Here is a 26,153-nt window from a genome sequence, read left to right as displayed (position 1 = left end):
TTACGAGATGTCTCTTGAAAATTTCTGCTTAGAGATGGACTTTGCAAATGCGGGGTTCATCCATGACTCTTGGAATCCAAATTTAAAGTCAGAACACTATGACCCCGCTCTCTTTTGGAAACGCATTACCGGGTTAAGGCAATACAATCCTCGCAACAACAAGGCTAGTAACATTCACAACCCCGTGCTTAGATACCTCCAGAGAGTCATGGCTTGTACCATTTGGGGTAGAAAAGAAGTAGGAACAACTAGGACGGATGAACTTTTTATGCTTTGGGCAATGCTTAGTAACAATCCCGTTAATACTTGTTTCTACCTACTTGACTACCTTTCCTCCATAGGAGCTAGACCTGACAATAGAGCTGAGATAGTAGTCGGTGGTATCGTTACCTTCATCGCTAGAAAGTTTGGAGTAGGTGAAGAAGATGGGATAAATCCAATTGAGGGCAACAATAGACTTAATATTGAAACCCTTCTTGCTATGAACTTCATTAAGATTCACCCACCCATGACTTATGCACTTCAACTTCGCATACCACTTTTATTTCTACTTCCTAACCCATCTCGGACTAACCCCGAGGTGGAGGAAAATTTGTTGTATGTTGGTGATGGATTACAGGTACATGAAGAGCATAATCAAGGTGACGAAGAAGGTGCCCACATGCACCATGAAGAAGAGCCCCATGACCATAACGACAACAATGAAAGATGGGCATGGATGCAAACTGAGGTACAAAGGATAAGCACCGAGCAACAAAGGCAAGGTGTTGAATTATCTGGGCTAAGAAATGATGTCCTACGGGGCAACCGCATATCCGAAGAAAATAACCAAATGCTTCGGAACATGATGCAACACTTACACCTTCAGGGCCCTCCCTATGGACCTCAATAAAAATGTGAGCTTTCCTCTTCCTCTTTTTCACCTTATCTCTTCAATCTCTATCTCACTCTTCTACCTCTCCTTTTCTTCTACTTTTCTTTTATCTTGAATCATTGAGGACAATGCTTCTCCTAAGTTTGGGGGGAGCCTAATAAAGTGTCTTTAGTCGTAGTGTTTCCAAACTCCCTTGAACTTTATTCTTTTGTTTTGTTTTATTGTAAAAGGCATGGTTAAGTAGCTACTTTTTTATTGAAAACATCATGACACAAAAATTTTCATTGTCTCCTCTTATTTTGTTGATTCTTGTACATAAAAGCAAACTCTTGTGTTTTAAGTCTTCTTGATATAACCACATCTTGTTTTAAAGTGAATAAAATTCTCCAATGAGAAAAACACAAAGTTGCTTCCCTTGAGTAAATGTATGAATAGGTATTTTAAGGAAACGTGTTCTAATCTTAGTGGTGCATTAACCTTTAAAGACTCTCAAAGCGCCAGTAGTATAAGTGAGTATAAGGGAGATCATATAAAGCCAAAAAGCCAAATAAATTCCAAGATCTCATCGCTGAATCTAGATTGGGGAAGGAGGTAGGCCCTCCGACTTCCTACGTGAAGGTGATTGTTATCTTGAGAAAAAACTTTAAAAAGCATCGTTGAAACTAGATTGGGGAAGGAGGTAGGCCCTCCGACTTCCTACGTGAAGACGATGTTTTAAAGGATACCATTGAATCTAGATTGGGGAAGGGGGTAGGCCCTCCGACCTCCTACGTGAAAATGTTGTTCCTTAAATAAAGAACTTAAAATGTGCATATGGCAAAGAACAAAAATTCTCAAATACTCCCATCTCTCTTATATGAATTGTAGAAGGAATCTTTCTTGGTTAGTTTAGTGCTAGGATTAGACCATGTTTCCTCATAATGCCTATCTTATACAGGAGCAAGAAAAGGGTTGGACTTCACACACACACTCACTTAAAACTTGATCGTTGGGTAGAAAAAAAGATTTCAAGAAATACTTGAGTTTGTCATTAGTGTACATTTGGGATTTAAGCCCTTGAGGAGACATGTGCTTTAATTAAATTGTCATTTGATTTAACTGTTGATGCTACTATGTTTATGCCTTTTGCTTGAGGACAAGCAAAGATTCAAGTATGGGGGAGTTTGATGAGTCATTTATATGCTATTTTAATATGCTTTTTAGTTTAGTTTTATTTAGATTTTATATAATTTTATATTAGTATTATTTCCTTTTTAGGATAATTTACTTTAAATTGCAATTTATTATATTTCAGGGAAGAATATTTGATGGATTGAGTCTTGGAGCAAAAGAAAGGGATTTGGAGCAGATTGGACACGAAAATACGAAGATTGGGAAACAAAATATATCTCCCACAAGTCAGAAGCCTGGCACGGCCGTGCCACCCTCCACAGACCTTTTGCTGCTTTTGCTTGAACTCCAAGCTATTCTATTTTGGCGCATAATCTACTGAGGAATATTCTTAGAATATACTTGCTTAGATTTTAAGTCAATTGTGTACTATAAATAGAGTAGCTAGCCATCACAAATATTCATCTTTACTTGGAATACAATAAGTGACAATTGCTTTTCTAAATAAAGTTCTTTTCCTTTCCTTTATTTTCCTGTCTTTTACTTTCATGCTTTCTCTCTTCTCCCCCATGTCTACGATGAACATGAGTGAGTATCTTCTTGTCTTGGGATTGTTGGATAAGTCTAAATGACATAATCCTAATCAAACCAAGCCCTAAGTCCTAATCTTATGTAACCCTAATTTCTTATCTGAATTCACCGTCTTAACATGGATTAACCATTATCAAGCTGTGGAAACGAAAGTGGAGGGTTTGATAATTGTTCGTCCATTATTCCAAATATCAATTCATAAAACGAAAGTGGAGCTTTGATATTCGAACAAGTGAATTCAGACAAGGATTGCAAAGTCAGCGAAATAGGCTTTGCAATCTTTGAGACATATAGTTTCGATCTTCAAGGGAACTAATAACAATCAAGTCAGCGAAATAGGCTTGGTTGTTAGAGGAACCAAAATCCAATAGTAATCAAGTCAGCGAAATAGGCTTGGTTGCTAGAGGAACTTAAGAGAAACTGTCTTGAGAAATTAGGTCTAACATAACATTATAAGCTTATGGTTTTGGTTTGAGAAGGACTTGTTATTTAGATGAAATCAACGATCCCAAGGCTCTTTTATTATATTGCTTTTTAACCGTTTAAAAACCCCCAACTTACAATTCTCTTCTCTCTTCTAATCATCTCTAAAGGTTAATTAAATTGAACTACTCCCTGTCGGAACGATACTCTTTTATACTACTTCGGTAAGACCGTGCACTTGCGGTTTTATCTCATCACATACATACATTCAAAATTTAAATACGCAAAATAAACTGTAAATTAACCAAGTATCATAAAATAACGCAAACGTGCAAATGACACAAATGTAAATAGATTACATCCATATCTGTCAAAGTGTCATAAAAACAACTAAATATATACAAATGTGACGAAAACAATTAAAAAACCTACTTCTGTGGACTATGACTCTTAGTCCTCCTCCACCGAACTGGCACCTCCTGCAGCATGCTATACTCGGCACGGATGCCCTCCATAATGCAGGAAATGAGGGGATTTGAAAAAAACATCAGGATGCCCCCATTGCACTATCCATTATTCCTTTGATGTTCTCGATGATCTGGAGTGGGCCGGGAACCTGTCTGGCCCACTACTGCTCAACAATAACCTCCTCGTAAGGAGGGACAGGAGCTATGTACTCATCAACGGGCGCATGCTTGTTCATAAGTGGATGGGATACACGGTAGAACCATTTGACGTACCCCCTCGCATACTTCCACAAGTTTGTCCTCTGGAAGCGCAACATGTCCAAGTCCTGAAGTGCAAGTAGCCATATCAGACTAACGCTTCTGTTGTTCTTGTTGGCAAAAATGGTGTAGCCAACCAAGAGAAACAAAAACTCCTTAATGTAGGCGGTCCTAACAGCACTTTGCTCCTCCGACTTATTACACCTATTCAACAGTCTTTCATAACACCTCTTCTGGTAAGTGTAACAGACAAACGCACCTACACACCTCATCAGCAGGCTCCTTCAACTAATTACACCTATTCAACAGTCTTTCATAACACCTCTTCAGGTGAGTGTAACTGAAAGACGCACCCCACTGAGTTTTCACCTCTTTCATCGCATCCTCCTCCGTAAAACCTAGCTCGTCCTCTGGTAGTTGTGTGCCATGCTCATAAGATATATCCTCCTCCTCAATGAGCCTCCCAGTGATGGGGATATCTAGAAGACACGCCACATCATCTAGTGTGACAGTCATCTCCCCAACAGGCAGATGGAAGTTGCCGGTCCTTATGTCATCTCTCTGAAAGGGCACAAATGAGCCCATGACTGTTGTTGTCGTACCCAATTTTAAGGAGGGGGCAAGACAAAATGTATTCACCGGCGTCCAAAACCATTCCTTTCCATTTCCTAGGACTGTCAAGGTATCATGACTAATCTTCTTCACGTACAAGATACCGTTCACCTTATGCGACTTCTGAAACTGAAATACAAACAAAAATAAACAAACAACAACACCATTAAAAAAAATAATTAAAATAAACATTGAATATTCTTAAATTCTTAAATGACACGCATAATTTAAATTATTCTAAGCTAGCAATAAACCAACTATCCTTGACTAAGAAATAAAAGGATAAAATGTCAACATCATCAAAACTAGCTAGAGGCTTCAAAATTACGCACGTAATTTAAAATCTCACGCGTAATTTAATTGACGTGTAATTTAAGTCAATTTAAATTGTTTTTGCATAAAAATTTAAATTATAAAAGTAACATATCATTAATTATACAATTATACTTACTTGAGCATCAACCCAGAGCCTGCATGCCACATGTTTACCGAAATTCTGTAGAAGCGACAACTAAGTAGGCCCGCCAGGAAAGCCCTACAGTCCGGGCTGGAACTCCATATCCAGCTCCTTCGAAGCCTGCTCTGAGCCTCACCCTCTTGTTGGTCAGCCTGCTCATACCGAGGCTGCTCATATTGAGGTTGATACGCCTCATGCTGATGCTGATGTTGATACTACGGCAGGTCCACTATTTGCGACACACACGCCTGTGACATTGATCCCTTTGCATCATTACCCTTACCAATCCCCGTGCCCTATGTCTCCGTCTACCAGCCTAAGGAGTGCGTGGATTGACCTTTTCGGCCCGTGCACTACCTGTAGTAGACTCCATCCCTACCCTAATTCTGATAGGCCTCTGAGACATATCTACACAACATTTTAAAAATAAAAAAATCAATAAATTTTTTCATAGGGACATTGTGTCATTTCTAACTATTCAACAACAGTTAAATTTCGGCAGTGTCATTTCAATCCGTAAATTACCACATTGCAGTCAAACTAACTATAATCAACATTAACAAACCAATTTCTAACTAATTTCATCATTAACAATGCAAAAAACAAACAAATTTTCATTGAGACATTTTATCGAATTCCTAGAGTTCAACACAATTTCTAACAATTCCTAATTCTAACCTACCACATTTCAATCAAACCTACTCTAATCAACAATTTATAACTTAATTCATAAAATAAAAAAAATAAAAAACTAACATGCAAACCAAATTTCTATAATCCTAAATGTGTAAAATTTCTCCAAAAAAGGGCAACGCAACATGATAAGAAACACTTACTTGATTTTGTGGTAGATATTGAGTTTGATTGGATGTTTTCAAAGTCAACGAGTTATGTTTCTGACTTTGTTGTTCTATAACAACACGCAATGTGAGTTAAGTCACGATGGGTTTACAACCTGCGTGAGTTAACTCACGCTGAGCGTGACTTAAGTCACACAGAGGTACATTCGTCCATTCAGTTAGGAATGAGTGTTTTTTGCTATGTGAAGATTAATATTCGAAAAATTAATCGCCCAAAGCCCTCCCCTCCAAATGTCATCTATTTCTTTCACTTACTCCTTTTTTTTCTTTCTTCCAAAACCCTCTCATCCCTTCTCCTCCAAACTTCGCAAACAAAGGCTTCCATTCAATATTAGATTAGTTGTTCCAATCCAGCACTTGAAATGTCCAATTATGTGTTGCCTTTTCAACAGCCTTGTTATGGAATCGGAGACTTTTTTTCCTTTCTTCTTTCAATTCATCATCTCCTTCGTTTATCTCCTTTTGTTCAAACTAAACCAAAAAGGACAATAGTGGACAGTATACACTCTAAAATGAGAAAATTTGCTGAGTTTGGAGCAATTATTCAAAGGTGCAGAGCTATTATTGATTTAAAATTGAATTGTGGTTTATTTGCTTAGTGAAAAGAATTAAGTGATTTAGTTTGTAAGAAGATAGACAAATATAGTTGCTCATTACTTTGTAGGGGTGGTCCCTCACATGTGTTTGTATCAGGATCTCGAACTCCTTATACCTTAACTTTAACCGATTGAGCTACCCAATTCGCCAATAATTTACACTTAATTAAAGATCGAACATAAAAGTCAATCACTTCATCATACATTTAACACATAAAATTCAAATACTTTAAACACCTGCAAGACAGTCCATCTCATTAAACCGGAACAAAGTTAAAAACACTTTTAAGAAAAACTAACATTTAAAAGACTTTTGTTCTACCTATTTCCTACAAAAATTTATCCAGACTAAACCATCAGACTGAAAAAACATCTGAGAAATCCTCATGAATTAGATGATGTTTATATAAATACCTCTGAAATAAGTTTTTGATTCGGAAGAAGCAAATGACCATTATCTTTAAAGTTTCTAAAAAATGTTATGCGACATAAGCAACTTACAATATATGAAAGAACATAGCTATTTCTTGTAAAAAGACTTTTGATAAAAAGTAAAATCTTCCGGTAGCAGGCCCTCATTGAGTTGAGATGAGATAAGCTTATGTCAGATTCTTCTCCGAACTCGCTAGCAACACAAGTAACTCTAATTGACATCTGGTTTCTTCAAGTTCAAACAATTATCTGTTGCTTGTCTATACAACTCCTGAACCTGATTTAATTCTTTCTCTGAAATCAAGAATTCAAATAAAATGGTAAGAATGCATCTACCTTTTCCTCAAATCAAGAACCAGTGTAAAATCCAAACAAGGGTAAACCAACAACTAAACAAGTATATTGTTTTGATATTATTGCATTTGCTGTACAATAAATAAGTTGATGAAAGTTTCATGATTTGAGGAAGGTGAGAAAAACAGAGAAGTCTTTACCAGACGATCAAAATTCATATATGATATATGAAATTTCAAAACAAGTTGTGCTTATCAAACTAACCTGTAAGTCAATAAGTAAGTAACATCTTTTTTTTTTTACTAAAGGTAACTAATATCTTTTATTATCCTAATAATAATTTATGAACATTACTTGATGCTTTGATGACCTTAGTTTGAATAAAAAGCCAGATACTACTATCATGAAAGAGAATTGGTGTCCGACACATATCTGACACACACCCAAAAAGTATCCAATAATTTTTTAAAATTATTTTAAAAATAACTTCACTGATATTTCTCAAATAGATCCTTGACACTTATTTCCAACCAAAGACACAAGATTATGCATTTTAATAGTAGAAAGCATATATTCTATATAGGTTGGGGAAAGATATGTGGATCAATCATATACTAACGACAGGTACTTTATGTGCATTAACGAGCAGTTAGTAATGTGAATGTCTTTAACAAACACTGTGTACTTATGTTCTCTCTGTCTTTATATATACACATAATAAATATATAGAATTTTTTGTCAACATATCTCGTCCATGTCGTATTTTGGCTTTTCGAAATTTCCTGTGTCCCCGTAACTTACAATATATATATATATATATGTGTGTGTGTGTGTGTGTGTGTGTGCGCGCTTGTCAGTATATAAAGCCAGTCCCAAGTGAAAGCCAATCACTGGCCAATTAATGCGAACAAATAACTGCAGCAGTAAAAATGAAATGCTCTATACATGAACAAAACCACTTCGATGTATCTAATTCATTTTTCTCAAATTTAACACTATGCTGTTATGTGCTATTCATAAAAATGAAAATATACCCCCCAGGCATCTTTTTCAAAGAATCTAAGTTGCTGAAGGACTCAACAAATCTTATTTTTTATTGTTTATCATGAATTTACATTTAATATGTTAGAGAACTCAAGATAAACAGAGAATTTTTTTTGACAGACCTGCAGCTTCCAATTGCTTCTGAAGTTCTTGGCCTACTGCGTCATTTTCAGCCTGGAAAGTAAAATCCATAAACAATTAAAAAAACGCTAACATAACACTATTTGTTAAAATTAGACAAGCTGATATAAACTTCTGCCAGCCAATCATATATAAAAAGCAGTCAGTGAAGTTGAGGTCCATACTTGTAGTTCTGCAATCCTCTTAAGTTGTGCTTCTTCACCTGTCTCAGATATTGGAAGTGATGCAACCAGTAAATCAAACTGCAGCAGAAACAATGGTTATACTTTAACGGACCACTCATTAACTTTCAACAAAAAGTATTTAAGATAGAAGATAGAATGCAGGATGCATAATGAGATAACGACACACAAAATAAGAAGTAAATGGGCTAGACTTTCTTGGTTAATTGGTGTCTATGAAATGTCCAGTGCTGGTTTAAAATTTTAAAAGGACTATTGTGCAAGCTGTCCTCTATGAGAACCACATAACTGGACACAAACCCTGTTTCTCTACAGTTCTGAAAGGACAATCAAATTCTTTTAATATGCCAGTTAATGTTTATTTTGGTATTTAGTAGAATATATATATTTCCAATGATTACTAAGAAAAATGAATTTCATGTCTGGGGAATGGTTACAAAAGTCTAAAAGTAATTGTTTAAGAGAGTTTTGTTTAGATACAATCCATTCAAATTACCTGAGAAAGTAAAATCCATCAGTATAAATCTTTGAAATAATTATCAAACAAGCAATTAAAACTTAAATAATGCTCAACATGGCCTTGAAGAGTGCATTGGATAACATCCAGAATGATGTTCAGACAAGTGAACAAACGTCTTATATTTCTTTAAATGCCATTATTGGTTTGTGAAACAAAGTGATAGAAACAGAAGATAAAGTTTAAGTTCTGCTTGTATATAACATAATACGGTAAAATAAAAAAAATTAGAAGAGCAAACTGGGATTTTATCGTGCATAAGTATATGTTTAGCATCAAGTCAACCTGCACTTAATGAAAGATGAATGAATAATCTATTTCCTAAGTTGTGAACATTCACTATGTTGGAAATCCGATTCTTTCTTCCTATTATCGGGATATGCCTCCAGTTTTTTATAACTATAAAACACCAACATTCAAAGAGTGGAGGCATATCTATCTTCAACACACATAGTTATCAATGCGAGATTGCAGTGCAGCGCGGCCAACCCAAAAAATGGTGTGGGCGCTATTTCAGCGATGTGGACACTAATATATATGCATTTACACACACAAGCATAAAACTATCATACATGAACTAAAACAATATATTATATTTCACCACAAAAAATAAAAATCTTTTATTTATTAAAGTTAACCCATATGCTAATTGTTGCCCTAATTTTAACCTAAATTCAGTGCTTGCTTTTACTGTATTACCCCTGTTTAAAATATCAAATTGCAGAAATCTCCTATTTTAAAAAAGAAAAAAAAAAGCGTTTCCTACTAAACAGATAAACATAAAAAAATAAAAAAAAATCACTCCTATTAACAAATTCTTCCTATTTTGTTTGCAAGACAAAAATCGTATAGATACAGATTGTTCCTAATGGTTTCCTCATTTCTTCATTTCTCTGTCGAGTTTGCATCTCCATCATAAAAAATCAAGGTAAGGAATTCTTTAAATTTTAATCCTTTTGTAAATGACAAAACTTATTAAATCTCTTTCAATTTGATTTGTTAATATTGATTTAACCATCCTCTTTTCTACGCCATCATTTTCCAACTTAGCTGGCTTTGAAGTCGGTGACTGATCCATAACTCAAAGTCACAGTGGCGACCCATTATATTTCGGCTACGATTCGATTTCGACAGTTAAGGTAATGCTTATATTTGCTTCTCTTATGGTATTTAATGGTTTGTTGTGAAATTGAGAGCATCTGAATCATTTGTTTTTGATCGGTTTGTTGATTTTACATTTATGAATTTTCAAATTAGGGGTTAAGATAAGAGTAATAACATTTGTTTAATTTGATTTTTGGTTATTCGTAATCTGGTGAGTGTTTAAATTGTATTGCTACACTCAATTTATACATGACCTATATGCATCTTTGAACCACCATAATCTATTTTGTTGATATATATGGTTCAGTTTTGATTATTTTAATTGTATTCCTTAATATGCTTAGCTAATGTAATTGTTTTATTTTTATAGATTATCTAGCAAATGAAAGGTTGATTTTTGCTTTTGCTTTACTATGATCAAATGTGCAATTGATTCTGTTTTATAAACAATCTGCATAAGAATAGCATTTCTGGATTACTTTTGGTTACTAACCATATATGATATTAAATATGCCATTCTTTCATTGACAGATTCAAAGTGATGATACTTTTCTTTGTTCGAGGAGTCTATAAGGATGAAATCCTGTTTTGTGCGGATCAGCTGGATATTATCTTATAATTTTCTGTTTTTTATATGTTTATTGATGGTTTGGTGCGCAAGCTTGGAAGTTTGATGTAGTTGTTGTTGCCTCTTCTGCTGTTTACAGAGGTGCGTTTGCTTATTTGTTTTGTCTGATTTGGCATGTGAATGTTTTTTGAAGTATATTATTTTTGGTGGAGCTGGAGTGAAGGTTTTTTGATTGGTGGAATTTGCACTACTTATATCATAGTCAAATATATTGAATCATCCTTATTGGTTTTTAAGTGACAGGTTTTGATTTTTGGCTAAAATAGATTATTAACATAGAGGCTAGACATCTTTTGAAAGCTGTATGTGGATCGGTACAAAGTCGGACATTGGGAGTCCTAGCTTAGAACGAGACTTCTTATTTCTTTTTCTTTTTGTATATCTTCTATCTCTCTCTTACCTCTCTCTAAATTTATTCCCAATTCTTTATAGTGTTAACGGAGCATCCAAATGAGGTGGATATATATGGTTGGAAAAACTTGCTTATATCACATGTTTACTGATATTGAGTGTTCATATCCAAACTCTTCATTTATTTTTTATAATATTTCTCAAATTTTTTTAAGTGAGTTTTTCTGTTTTCGATTTTGCAATTTTCTCCTCTCTAACTGCAAGGTGAGTATTTTTTTTCTTTTCTTTTCATTTTACTAGGTTTCATGTTCTACAAGTTCACTCAGTTGCGTTTTCATGCCCAACCATTTTGAGATTTTGACTACTGCCAATTTTAACACATTCTTTATTTACATAATTACTGATTTTTGTTATAGCTTTTGTATTTACAGAGGTTTGATGCCAACATACTGCCATTGATCAATTTTTTTATTTATTTCATTTTTTTATAATTAAAATGACTTTAATATGTCAGTTTAATTTTTTAATGCTAATGATAAGTATATTTATTTTTCTTAAATTACCCAAATTGATCTAGAGGTGTGCAATAGGTATCTTCCACTTATGATGTTATGTTGGATGAACAGAGTGTGGGATATACATGAACACTTTAGTCAAACTTCAAGAGGAAAAATGCTTACTTTTGTTACTTTAATATTTAATTTGCAACTTTCTTATTTCGATTTCCAAATTGCTAGACAAAATTCATATTGTAGTGTTTATTTAATATAGGTTCAAGGTGCAAGTCATTGCTATGGATGAAACCGGTTCTACTGCTTTTGTGTTGTTAGAAGTTGTTTCTAAAATTTTTGGGACGAAATGTTCGATATTTTCTTGGTCGAGCTGATGGGGCAATCTTAGTTACTTATTTTAATTTATTCAACTGGTGGTTTTGTAAACAAGTGATTTGTCTGTTTGTATAAAAAACTGATTCTTGATGTGCAGAACGAGAAAAATGATGATTATCCATCAGAATTTCAGTCATTCTTAGATAAGCAATGGTCGTTCAAGGTTGAAGTTGGTGATGGTAATATAATAAATAATTGGCATTGCTTTTCTGTGAAAAGGACTACTGATGACTCTGCTGTCATCCAACAATTCATAGCTATGCATAATAGAAAGGTACATATGCCCAATTCTTTTCATCTGCTATATTTTAGACCTTTAACTTTAGCAGAAATCTAATTTTATTAATTTTATACATTTAATTCCAGCTTTTAAGAAGAGGCTGACTACATGAATGTCAGTAACTAAATTAGCTAATGAAGAACACTTACTGGTAAAGACATTTATAGGACTTAAATCATAGAGTTTGATGTTGATCATGTGGGTTGATTAAACTATTTTAAGTTTTGTTTCTGTTTTGTGATATCAATGGTATATTCATTGATGCTATTTTGATTTGGTTTCGTGCTTGCAGGGTGTTGTCATGCTGTCAACCATGTTTGGACATGACTTTGGGGACCAGATCGGTCGCTACGCCGCGACGTTAGTGAATCCCAACTATAATGAGTTAGAAGTTTTGGTGCAGAGGAATAATGGCGGCATTTTCCTGACAAAGGGATGGCGCGCACTGCATGACTTTTACAATGTTTCACTTGGTGCCTGGGTTACGGTTGTTTTGGTTGGGAATGGAAAGTTTAAGATAAGGATTAAGGATAGGTTTGGTAAATCGATTCGATATCCAACTTTCATCCCAACCATGAAGTTTGTCGTTAATAGGATTGATGAGGATGCCAATTTGTCTCCTATGTTTCCTTTCAAACTGTTGTGGGACGATGTATATGTTATTCATCTTATGTTGATCGTTGTTAGTCATCACCAAAATGCTGTGTTGTGTGCTAGAAGGATGTTTAGTACTTTTATTGTAAATAAAGTGATTGTAACAACATGGCCTAGGAACAAAATATGGTTCTGTTAGGTAACAAAAATAATTTCAATTGGAAAAGATTTTTAATTAGTCGTTGTAGCAAGCTATTATGTGTTTGATTTTATTTATGGTTTACGTATATGGAGAGTATGTTCTGCCATTCCATGACATATGTTTTTATCTGCTGAAAACGCATACACTTTAGACCAATTTATATGTATATTAGTATTTGGACAATTAATTGACGGGTTTATAATCTAACCAGTTTCACAGATACATTGGTGTTATCCTTTATATTACAATTATGTATTAATAGGCAGCTTTTTAATCTAACTATGTTGACACATACATGGTTATAATCCTTTATATTCCAATTATGCATTATATCTCAAATTGCAATCTAAGTTTCGGAGTCACATATGCTCATTTCATACAAAACATAGTGACAGGTAAAAGCTAACATTTACTAAACAAATTAACATACATACATATAACATGAGTTCTTTTAATGGACCTTATGATCTATCGCACCTATATTTTTTAATAAAAAGTGCAGGTAATGTTTTGATGCCGCACGGGTGAAAAGTCTAATTATATTTATTGAAATAATATACTCCACGAGAGGCCCAATTACAATAATCAAATTTCATTCTCCACGACACTCAAGTGCCGTAGTTTTTTTACCTTTTTTAATGTATATGTAATTATGGTTGTGGAACGGCAGTTAACTTCCGCCACAAAAAAGCGAACAGTTAACTGCCGTTGGGGGCATTTGAGTCATTTTCTGGTGTGGGACAGTAATTTTTAAAGTGTAAAGAGCAATGCCCTCATGCCTTCTTCCTCTCCTACTCTTTTTCTTCACTCCTTCTAAACCAGTGATAAAGGGTTATCTGAATATCTTCCCCTACTACTCTGTGTTTAGTCTTCCCTTATCTTCCCTGATCTAAGTTATTCCTCTTTGTCGCGTTTTAAAAACTGATTTTTACTTAAAAATCGATCCATGACAGCAACGTAGCACGTTTACATGGGTGATGCGGTGGGAACAGACAATATCACAGTGGATCAGCGCTGGGATAACTCGGTCAAAGCGGCCGCCTCACCCATCTGAACCACTCGAGCGCGGCTGGGAGCGGCGGCATCAAAATTTCCGCTCCCCACAGCTATATCAGCTGTAGCGGCCGCTATTGACAAACACACGCCAAGCATTGATACTCCATCAAATTTGAGCAGAATTGTTTAAAATGTATGACACTTGTTGTAAATATGATCGTATATTTTGTAATTATTATTACAGATTATATTCAGCCAGTTAATCTTACCCGTTAGGAATAGCATAGTCCATTTAATTAGTTTAGTGATTCAACTCTTATTACATTTAAAATAATATCCAAAAGATTACTCACAATTTCTACAGTCCAACATAACCATATTTAAAGCTTCTACGAAACTTTGTAAAATGCAACATACCTGCTTAGCAGCCTTGACCAAAGAAGCACCCATGAGCTTCGGTTCTTCAGAAAAATTTGCCCCGTCCTCCGTAGGATGTGGAGGTGGTTCGGGGTAATTTGGCGAGAGGCGGTTAGGAGGAGCATCCCTTTGCAATGTTCCGACGGTATTTAAAGCTAAGTTTGCAATCAAATTAACTTGTTCTTGTAGCTGAGAGATTATATCCATTACAAGAACAACTTTGTGGTGGAAATTGACTCAATAAAATTCTAGTTGTCAACTGCAAAATAAGGAACAGAAAGTAGAAATTTGAATTTGAAAACGAACAAATTGATATATAAACAATTTATCAAACACTTGGCATACATTATAAAATCTAAACTATTACGATTGGTTGAGCAATATAGTGAAAACCCAAAAACAAACACAACAGAATCAAATGCAAAACTTAATCACAAAAAGGAGATGAAATCAAAGATGAAGTTTTGATTACAACGAAGCCATTGACTCCCTCACTCACCAGCAGTTGTACTTGTAATCCCACCCACAATGGCGCAATTTTTTCTCTCTTCTTCGAGAGTGTTTCTCTCGTTTTGTTCTTTTCGTTTCTTAATCGCACCAGTATTACCTATTATTAATTGGGTTGATGGGTCAGTCTTAGATCATGGGTTAATGGGTAAGCTAGAAACCCATTTGGAGTTGGTCGACTAGTTTTTTTTTTTTTTTTTGGCATAATTGATCTGCCAATCCTTTAACTTATTTCTTTTATTCAATTTGCTCCAATTTTGATAATTTTAATATCTTAAAAAAAAAAAATTGTTGGATTACGGAGGTCTATCAGATTTTATAGTGTATCAGTAACACCTAATTTATTTACTTTCTTCTTCATCTTCATTCATCCTTCATCAATATTCATCAATAAAATCAGAAGAAAAAAAATATTTAAACCTACTATTTAATTACTACACCACCATCATTGTCAACTTCATCTATCATCATCAACACCCTCTTTCATCCTCATCAACTCAAACCCGAAATTAATCACTCCACCATAACCATCCCTAAATCAAACTTCCAACTTCAAATCTCACACCCAAATCCAACATTATCATCATAATCCACATAATTGCTTCCCTAAGTCACACCGTTTCTGTAACACACCAAAATCAAATCTCATACCCAAAATCAACATTATCATCAAATGGGTTTTTGAATTTTTTTAGAAATCCAACAATTTTTTAGATACTTGAGCTTTATATAAAATTGAATTACAATTAAACCTTCAAAATTCAAAATCACACATAGAGTTGTCAAAACGGGCGGCCCGGCTCGTTTAGGGTCGGCCCTAACGGGCTTCGGGCTTTATCGGGCCGGGCCAAAAAGCCCGGTTGAAAAACGGGCTTGAAATATACTACCCGAGTCCGGCCCTACACGGGCCGCGGGATTAACGGGCCGACCCGTTTTAAAAATTATATATATTTTTTTTTTCAAAAAGTACTATAAAATACTCCTATAATTTTTTTTTATAAATAATATTTTTAATATGTTTAAATAATGCCTAGAACAAAATAAATTGTAAACATTTTCGTACAAACGTCGTAAACTAAAACGGCGAGGAAAACAATTTTAAATAAATTAGATACGTTATGGTTATAGATATTTATATATTCGATCTTTAAAATTATAAATAACGAAACGAGTGAATATAATTTTATATTACATGTATATTTGTGTTAATTCATTGAATTTTCACTTTTATTTATTACTTGATAATCGACTAAGTAAAGAATTATTTGAAAAATATATATAATTTATAGGATTTTTTTTGTTATGCGGGCTAGCGGGCTACCCTCGGCCCGTTCGGGCTAGCCCTAACGGATAGCGGGCTTTTTAGGGCCGGGCTAAAAAGCCCTATTAAAATTCGGACTCAATATTTAAGGCCCAAGCCCTATAATTAATCGGGCTAAACGGGCCAGTCCATACGGCCTGGCCCGTTTTGACAGCTCTAATCACACACATACAGATTCCCAAATCACCGTCGAATCATTTCAAAACCATTTCATTCAAAACAGAAAACAAAAAGATTCTTCAAATCACTACAAAAAAAATAAAAAATAGAAATCCCTTGTTGGGAAACTCCCTCTAACGAACCGACCCTGAACCAACCACAACTTTCTTCTCCCGTGGAATCTCCAGTACCCACGCCAGTAATTTGGGTCGTCGTCTTTGTAAGAACGATTCCTTGATGCATTGGTGTGGCTTTGATTCCGATTCCGGTTATGAGTTCCCTCTCTGATCCTTTGCTTACTTGTAACTTCGTCTTCTCTTGTTTCCGGCACGGTGGCAGTGGCGATGGTGGAGTAGTTGTAGCTGTAACTCCCACCTACACTGCATGGTTCTGAAATGACAGAAATTTCTTCAAAAGCTTACTCCAATGGGTCCACGTGTGGTAGATCAATTTACTGAAAATGATAGAAATTAAACCTTCAAAAATTTCTTGTGCTGAGTTTATTTACTTTTATGGAACAGAACAGATCCATGCTTTTGCATACGGGTCATTATTTCTTATGTCAAATTTGGAACTTGTTGAGGTTTAATTGAGGTTTTGTATGAAGATTGATAAAGATGATATTGAAAAAAAAAATTGGGTTTTTCTATTTTATTTTATGAAGATGATGGAAGAAGAAGAAGAAAGTAAATAAATTAGGTGTTGGTGATACACTATAAAATCTTATAGACCTCCCTAATCCAACGATATCTTTTTTTAGAGGATTAAAATTATCAAAATTGATCAAATTTAATAAAAGAAATAAGTTCAGGGACGTGTTTGAGAAAGTTAAGACTTATAGGACCAAATTGAATAAAAGAAATACGTTAAAGGATCGGCAGTTCAATTAAGCCTTTTATTTTTTTAAATGAAAGGAGGTTATACCATTTCATTGATTAAAATGTGTTCAATATAATTTGGTATTTCTAACAAAATCTAGAAACTAGTTGAGGATATGGCCGCCTTAGCTAATCTAGGGGCTGCCTCATTTGCTTGTCTCCTCACAAACTCAACACTAGAGTTGACATAGTATTGTTCAAAGATAGTTTTACAATTATGAATTATCATCCCAAATTCTGTAAAATCCTGATGTGCAGAGGAAAAACTATCTACAACTTTTTTTAGCATCAAGCTCAAAATCGATAGGTCCCAAGTGTAACTGATGAACCCATTCTAAAGCTGATAACAGTCCAAGAGCTTCGCCAACATGTACCTCCCAGACTCGAGTAAACCATTCAGTTTTTGCCAAAACAAAATTGCCTCATCTCTTATACAAACTTCTATTCCCACTCTATTAGAAAGCTGGGAGAAAGAAGCATCAATATTGCACTTAAATCTTCCTTTAACTGGCTTGATCCATTTCACATTTCCTTCTTGTCGCAACTGTGCACAAGATGTATTACAAATCCTACATGCATCTTGCCAATCATGAAGCATAACATTTTCTCTCTCAACAACATAAACTGGAGCATCAATTACCTCATCCCACACTCTGTTGTTTCTTTGTTTCCACATAGTCCACAACACACAACAAAATAAAGTTGCATCATCCTTAGATAAATCATGTAATACTTTGAAGATAATATTCTTGTTATCCATATCTTGTAGCAAAATAGAAATAGAAGAAAAGAAAGGAAGCATACTCCAAACATTTAAGCTACTTGAAAATTGAAAAAATAAATGAAGTGTATCCTCATTGCTCACCGTACACAATGTACAATTCATAGGGCATGTGACTCCTTTATCTTTTAGACGTACACGGGTTGGTAAGCAATTCCTACAAATTTGCCACATAATTTTTTTTACCTTCGGAGGAATCTTGAACTTCCAAATTATATTCCAAGAGCCTAGTACCTTGAAATGGGATGTCTCAAGTAATTCTTGAACAAAAAAACAGTATGCACTACGAATAGAGTATTCGCCATGATTTTCTTTTTTCCAGATGAGTCGATCTTTAGTCACTGATGGGTAGAGCGATGTGATTTGTAACGCCCTAGTTGTTTATTTAATTAATTTGAATTATGTGGAGTATATATATTTTTATATATGATGTTTGGTGATTTATGCGGAGTATATATATATATATATATATATATATATATATATATATATATATATATTTATATATATGTGATTTTTGAGTGTTTTATGTGGTGTATTATTTTATTATATAGTTTATTTAATAATAATTATAATAAGTATGAAATATTAGTTATTTTGGAGTTTGGAGAGTTATTTAATAATTATTAAAATTAATGGGGAGCTAATGGAAATATTAGGGAGTTAAGTAAGAGGGAAGTTGAGAATTGGATGTCAGAAGCAGTTTATGTGAAACCAGGAACAAGGGAGAAGAACCAAGGGAATCCATTTTTGCTGTGCATTTTTATTCTGAACTAAGGTAAGGGTGAGGTTTACTTCAATAGTGTAGATTTTAAAGTCTGATTTGAGTTTAACAGGTTTTTGGAGTGAAATTGAGGAATTGGGTTTTAATTGAATTTATGGTTTTTGGGGTAGATATTGCTGTTCTGATGTTAGAATTTGGTTTTGGTTGCATAGAAACATTCATTTCTCATCTGTAAACTGATTTGGGGAGTGATTGGGAGGAAAATGGGATTTTTGGGAAAAACCAGTTTTCTGCCCGTACAGAAGTTCATCGCTCGCCTCGCGAGTAGCTGTGCTCGCCATGGCGAGTGAGCAACTTCATAGCTCGCCTCGCGAGCAGACCAACTCGCCATGGCGAGTAGCCCAGATCAAAACGTGATTTTTGAAAAATTGTTATAAGATGTTTTGGGGATGGTTTAAGGTACCTAGATGATATTAATGATGAATGGTGGAAGTTTTAGGTTAAAAAGATGAATAGGGAACTTAGAATTGGGATTTGAGTGAGAAAATGGCACTTTTCCCGAGAGCACCTGATTTTCACTCGCCTCGAGTTCGCCTTGAACTCGCCATGGCGAGCTAGTGTTTTTGTGAACTCGCCATGGCGAGCAGATGTGCTCGCGAGGCGAGCTGCACAGTTTCCTGAGTGTTGATTGTTGTTGTATGAATGGTGATGATTGATGTTGTTGTTTTGGGCATAGTTATATTTAATTATGCATTGTTTTGGTTGATTGGATTGCTGGATTGATGAATACTGATGATGATTTAAATGTATGTTAATTATTGAATCATACATGTTGTTTAAGTGGAGTCACATGGAGTTGCATTGCATGGTCAATTGTATGTAGATATACACAAGTAGGTCCATTGCATATGCATAAAACAGCGGTGAGGGCTTCGGTCCTGGAGTACTAGTTGCTCAACAGCAGTGAGGGCTTCGGTCCTGATGAATGCTTTAACCATTCAAAAGCGGTGAGGGCTTCGGTCCTGTTTGGTACCACATGCATATTGCATTTCATTAAGAAGTCTAAGATGGTGTCTTAGCAGTGGTCATGTCATTTGCATGAGTCTTAGTTGTTGATTTCAGTTATTATCTGATGGATGATGTTGGTGTTGAATATGCATTTATATATATATTCATTGTGATCATGGTATGTGGTTGATGTTGTTGTTGCTTGTGACTTATACACATATATGTTTACAAGATGATGTGTTGTTGATTAGGGTGTTAGATTCAATTGAAGATTTTAATATCTATATTTATTGTTATGAATCTCACCTCTTCTGCTTGAAAATGTTGCCCTTCCTATGGGTAACTTGCAGGCGATCCTGAGTAGTTGGTGGTGGCTCAATGTCGTGTCTAGGGCTCTGATACGTGGGATGGAAACTGTTATTTATATTATTGTTGTTTCTTTTCCATGTATCGAATTTTGGAACTTGTTGATGTGGAGCCTTTATTGTCTTTTGAATAATGTTGTTGAATTAAGCTAAGGCCTTTAATGTCGTAGGCTGTTGTTGGATTTGAAAACTATTCCGCTGTTATGTTTTCATTTTTATCAAGTGGTTTAATTAAATAGTTTCATATGCTATTTAAGAATTTTGATATTGCAATGTAGCATACCCGTTTTTGGTGAATTACTCTGATGATTATTTGTTATTTATTTACTTTTGGGTAACGGGGTGTTACATGATCACTATATGTTCAACTACCTAGTGATCAAAAATTGACTGTAGGAAAGGTAGATTCCATTCCTTGTGGTCATGTAGTATGCAATCTGAGACTCTTAAATCAGTTAGAGGAAAATCTCCATCAGCATGTAGGATAAGTGTAATATCATTTGTAATCCACTTGTTATACCAAACCGAGATATCATCACCATCACCTATCCTCCATCTGCTTCCAGCTTTGAGAATAAATTTAGAATTACATATGCTTCGCTATACAAAGCTAGGCTTATGTCCTAAAGTCGACTCAAAGAAATTGCACTTGCGATAATATCTTTCCTTGTAAAGTCTAGCTACCAACGAAATGGGATTTGTCATAAGTCTTCAACCCTGTTTTCCTAACATAGCTAGATTAAAGGTAGGTAGATTTTTGAAACTCATACCTCCATCATTCTTGTGCGTAGACAGTTTATCCCAAGAAAGTCACTTAATACCTCTACTTTGACCTCCCGAATGGCCCCACCAAAAGGAATTCATCATTCTTTCAAGGGTTAATAGTGTTTTTCACCCTTATAATATAGATCATTTTCGGTTTTCACCCCTATAAAATTTTTGGTTTGGTTTCCGTCCTTGTAATTTTTTATTTTTTTCCGGAAAATCCCCCTCCCCCATCCAACTCAGCATATTCGCTTACGGCGCTGAGTTGGCATTTTTTTTAATTTTTTTTTAATTGGCCACAAGTAAAAAAAACATTTTCACATCAAATTTTATTTTTAAAAAATTATAAAAATATTCAGATTTCTTTCAAAAATTTTAAAAATAGAAAAAAATAAAAAAAATCTGAAAAAAATTAAGATTTTTTCCCAAAAAATTTAAAAATCGAAAAAAAATAAGATTTTTTTCTATAAAAAAAAAACAGAAAAAACTTTAAGATTTTTTTTTGAAATTTAAAAAATTTATTTTTTGGGTTAAAAGTGTTTTACCCCCCATAATACAGGTCATTTCCGGTTTTCCCCCCTGTAAAATATTTGTTTTGGATTTCGTCCTTGTAATTTGAAGATTTTTTTGTTTTAGACCTTCATGGAAAATTTTGCCCCCTGTAATTTGAGGGAATTTTGGATTACGCCCCCTGCAATTTGAGAATATTTCGGTTTACCCCCTGTTAATTTGGTGAAAATTTCGGTTTACCTCCCTACCATATCATTGATTTTATACTGTCAAAATTCATGAAGGTCCAAAACAAAAAAACTTCAAATTACAAGGACGGAAAACCGGAAATGACATATATTACAGGGGGTAATGCACCATTAACCCTTGGTTTTTTTTTACGAAATTAAGAAGATTTTTAATAAGTTGTTTTCTGAAGAAAAAAAAAATTATTTCAATTTTTATTTTTTCTAAAGTTTAAAAAAATCAGAAAATAACTATAATTTTTTTTAATTTAAAAATTAAAAAAAAAATCAGAAAATATAATCATATTTTTTTTCGTTAAATTTTTCTACAAAAGAAAATTTATGGAAAAAATTTTAATTTATATTGGAAGATCGATTATTCAATCAAAGATTTGAGCGTCAACGTTGCAGATCCGGATGCATGGGTATTCTGGTCACTTTAATTTTATCATATATTTTTGTAGGCATTATGTCGTTATATGCTATTAACTTCGATGCTGTGAGTTTGTTCGCAGATTCATCCTTTACATTTTTAGCAGTGTTGAATATGTACTCTATCGATTTTAATGAATGGATCTCATTTTGTTTTTATAAAAAAAAAAGTATTAATAATAATAATACAATACTTGATTCAATAATCATAACCAATAATTTATTCAATGACTTTAAATTAAATACTAAAATAGTAAAAATAAAATAAAAACTTAATTAAAAATAGTCTAAAAATAATGACCCGTTAGAAATCGTCATCAGTCCTCAAAGAAAGAACAAGTAAACTAATTAACACAAGATTAGCATAGAAGAATTGACTGTGATTTCCAAATCCAATAATGCTTAACAACCATTAACAAATTCCAACGTAAGGAGAAGAATAATACCCAACAATATGGATGTGTTGAACTTCAAAACCCTAACTAGTTTGGAGTTAGAATCACCAAAGGAGTTCAACAACTCCAAAACGACGTTGTTCATGGTTCCAAGTTCTTAGAGTTTGTTGGTGCGGTGGACTACACAAAGATTTGCGTTGAATAATCTTTGTGCAGTGCACTCCGTGTAGATTTCATCACTGTCTTCCGAAACATTGATAGTTATATTAGCAACGACAATCGCTAGCAATCTAACGAAGAAGTAAACACCTGCTACTAAGAAGTTTAAATAACAATCGATGTTACCATGACATTTTAAATAGCACTTTTTTCCGACCTAAACCTCTTAAGTCTTCCAATATATCTACCTTCCCTTCATATCAAGTGATGCATGATTTCTAGTTTCAATTTTTGTGTGCGTATTCTTGCCCTTGCTTTTTCAAAAACTTATTTGAGTTTGGGCATATGTCGTTGGCGTAAATCTATTTTTGTCACCTCAGATCATCAGTTGGTTGAACCATAATATCTATTTATGTTAAGATTAAGGTATAACTACATTAAAATCGATGTATATAGTACGCATAGAAAGCCATTGGTGATTCATCAGCTTGAATGCTATGCAGTAGAGAACATCAAAAGTTGATTCATTTTCTGTAGACAAAAATGAATAGCTTTAGTTACTAAAAGTTGCCAAATAACACTGCAAATTGCAAGTGAACACTATACTATTGTATTTTTCAATATGTACAAGTTCCTATACTCTTTCGATCCATAAAAAAAACTTGCGAGGCTTCCTTCAAGAAATTTTAATAAAGTTGCTCCCATCGGTGTGTGTGTGGCTTGACTGTAAATGTAAAGGACCGTATTATTAAAAAATTGTTGCTGATTCTGATTCAATTTATAATGATATACTCCATCCGTCTCAAAATATAAGTGAATGTATATGGTTCATTTTTGCTTATATTTTGGGACGGAGGGAGTATTATCATGAATATTAGATTTTATAAAGTAGTTTCATGATTTCGTCAATCTGTCATAGAGAAACTAACATAACAATGATCATAAACGAATAAAAAAATCGATAAGTGGTTCCATGATTTCGTCAATCTGGTCCTTAGAGAAATTAGCATAACAATAATCAGAAACAAATTGAAATATCAGCAAAAAATTCAACCATTAAGATGTCAGTAAGTTATGAAACTTGTTTCCAACAATGAGATTAGATGATTTCAAGCTAGCATCGGATAGCAATGCGAACATTGCTATGTAGTGATGACTAATCATGAATTTTCAAATTACATCTATAAAACTATACAAATTTGAGCATTTTTACCACTGAGAAACCAAATAGTAACACACTGAATTCAAAAGATCAAACAGAGTTGAAATAGTGATGAAACAATTCAAAATTTAAAAATGTTTACCAAAATAGAGATTGCAAAATGACTGACATAAAATGAGCTTATCAATTGAGTAGATATATAGCTCATGCACTCAGAGAATTGGAACTTGTCAAAGAAGAATTCTTCTGTTGGTGTTTTTTCTTTGTTTTGTTCTTTATTATATTCTTGCCAGTTTTTTTCTCCTTGGTTTCTCCATCATTTGATCCATTAATAAACGACAAAAGCTCGTCAATTGGTCGTTCATCTACTACGTGCTCTTCTTTTTCTTGAACTCCGACGTTCTCTAGTACCCTTCCACGCTCTTTAAGCTTATTTCTCTTTAAGCGGTCCAAAAGCCCAATACTTGGGTTGCAAGTTATGTTTATAAATGGCTCCAATTTCTCTTTAGGCAAATTGAATGTGTCGCATATCTCCTCCGGTGAACTTCTTTCCAGTGTTCGAGCTATTGCACGACATGTGAGCTCAACCAATGACCTTAACTTAAGACTATTCGCGGCAGATGCCAACTCATATAGTCTTTCAGTGGGTATCGTAACAAATTTCTCATCAAACAGTTTTCTTTCCTTGTCTGAGCAGCCTCGTACCCGATGAAATTGACAATATTCAAGAATTGAGTTCAACATTGCAGAACTTACCTCTTTAGGAAGACATATTGCAGAGCTCTCGGAAAATCCCATCCCTTTTTGCAATATTTCTTGACATATGAAAGGGCAAAACATTGCAATCTCTTGTTCCACTTGTTGGATTGAACCATCACAAGTTTGAAGGTATAACTTCATCGTTTCAGTTTTTGACATCTGAAAACAAGAGAAAGATAAGTACACTAAAATAGAGTTACATCCCAATTAAAAAGACGTAACAATATTGCATACTATCTTTTTTTTTTCTTCTCTAAGTCAGGAGAAAGGACATGCATCAAGAAGAGTCGTAGACATCCCAACTAATTTGGAATCCCGATGACCCTTCTATCCAATCTCAGAAAAAAAAATTATGCGAATCTAAAATTAGGCAAGCCAAAACGATTCCGAAAAAAATCCCCGCGAACCTCCGGTGACTCAGACAATCTTTAACCTTTATTGATAGTGATAAAATACGTTCAATTTTTTAAGAAACATGAAACGAAACAATTACACGATAAAAGTCTGAACCGATTAAAAATATGAAGTGGAACAACAAACAACATAGCCAAGACAAAAATTGTAAAACTAAAACAACAATAAAACAGTAACAAAAAACAAACCCTAACGACAAGACATGTACGGCCGCTTTACCTTTGTGCGGATGACAAGTGATAACAAGGAACATCAAGTGGGGTATTTAAAGAGCTAGAAAGTAGGGTTACATAGGATATGGGTATTGTGGAAACATATCGGTGTGTTACTTTTTTCACCCTACCCATTTCTCGCATACTCTATTTTTTTAGTTTATTTATCCTTTATTTAGATTTTAGAATCCGAAGGTTGTTTGGATTAAAAAATCCGAGCAGCGTAAAAACAGAAGGCCAACATGCTTAAAACTCATATTTTCTTAGAGTTGGTTAAAATTTAATTCATAATGGTATTATTTGCAATTTTTTTGAACATTTCGGATTGTATAATTCGAAAACTTCACTTTTTAAAAAACCGGAAAAACATTCGGATTATACAATCCGAAACCTTTGAATATATAAGGTTTTCCTAGAATCTAACAGAAGTTCACCACATTTATCACGAAATACTCCCTAGACCTCTAGAAACACATCATCTTGGGGGAAAACTTGATTTGGAGTAACAATTTGGTCGTCAAGGAGCGTTTACAACATCATTTTCGTCTGAATGCAAATGTATGTTCATATAAAACCTCCCTCATTCGATTTCTATACGTTTTCCTTTTGATTACGTCAAAGAAATTGTACACAAAGAACTCTTTTGTCTAAAACACCTTTTATAGTGGAAACACGTGGATATGTAATGGGCCTTTGTGCACATTTTCAAAGCTCTTAAAAACACTTTTCAAGTTCTTGAATGGATTCAAATGGTATAACTGACGGTCTAAAATTGTGCTGAAATTGGGTGGGTTGTTGTAAATTTGATTGTTGTAGGTTTGGTTGTTGGCTTGGGGTTTATTTGTGTAGGATGTTCCAGGTTGGTTTAGGTCATTGTAACCATAGGTTGGCTTGTAATCGTTCATGTAAGATGACCCATAGATTGGTGGGTAAGGATCTCTAGGTGTTGTGTATGGTGGTGGTGGGATATTTTGATGGGTGTTGAGATCAAGAAAGAAGTCGAAAATATGTGGTAGTATTTTTGTTGTGTCGGTGATTGTTTGGCAGTTGGATGGTTGGGT

At 34.3% G+C, this 26,153-nt stretch overlaps 2 protein-coding genes across 3 annotated transcripts; both read right to left on the bottom strand.

The window, feature by feature from the left end:
- Positions 1–6,521: 6,521 nt before the first annotated feature.
- Positions 6,522–14,966, bottom strand: LOC25498057 (mediator of RNA polymerase II transcription subunit 21). Of its 2 annotated transcripts, none has more exons than XM_013592795.3 (5): positions 14,817–14,966; positions 14,318–14,576; positions 8,324–8,401; positions 8,141–8,192; positions 6,522–6,974 (listed from the first exon to the last, which is right to left on the bottom strand). In XM_013592795.3, the coding sequence occupies exons 2-5, from the start codon at positions 14,522–14,524 to the stop codon at positions 6,892–6,894; spliced, it is 420 nt and encodes a 139-aa protein (XP_013448249.1). In that variant the 5' UTR covers positions 14,525–14,576; positions 14,817–14,966; the 3' UTR covers positions 6,522–6,891. The 2 variants fall into 2 exon arrangements, with proteins under 2 accessions (XP_013448249.1, XP_024625599.1); XM_024769831.2 differs by having other exon boundaries at positions 14,790–14,915.
- Positions 14,967–23,869: 8,903 nt separating this feature from the next.
- On the bottom strand, positions 23,870–24,607 carry LOC11438397 (SKP1-like protein 21). The gene has a single exon (XM_003622337.4). It carries the CDS (start codon positions 24,605–24,607, stop codon positions 23,912–23,914), a length of 696 nt encoding a protein of 231 aa, XP_003622385.3. The 3' UTR covers positions 23,870–23,911.
- Between the last annotated feature and the right edge of the window lie 1,546 nt (positions 24,608–26,153).

Source organism: Medicago truncatula, chromosome 7 (genome assembly GCF_003473485.1).
Source record: "Medicago truncatula cultivar Jemalong A17 chromosome 7, MtrunA17r5.0-ANR, whole genome shotgun sequence".
Classification (NCBI taxonomy): Eukaryota; Viridiplantae; Streptophyta; class Magnoliopsida; order Fabales; family Fabaceae; genus Medicago; species Medicago truncatula.
This window is presented reverse-complemented; position numbering and strand designations above follow the sequence as displayed.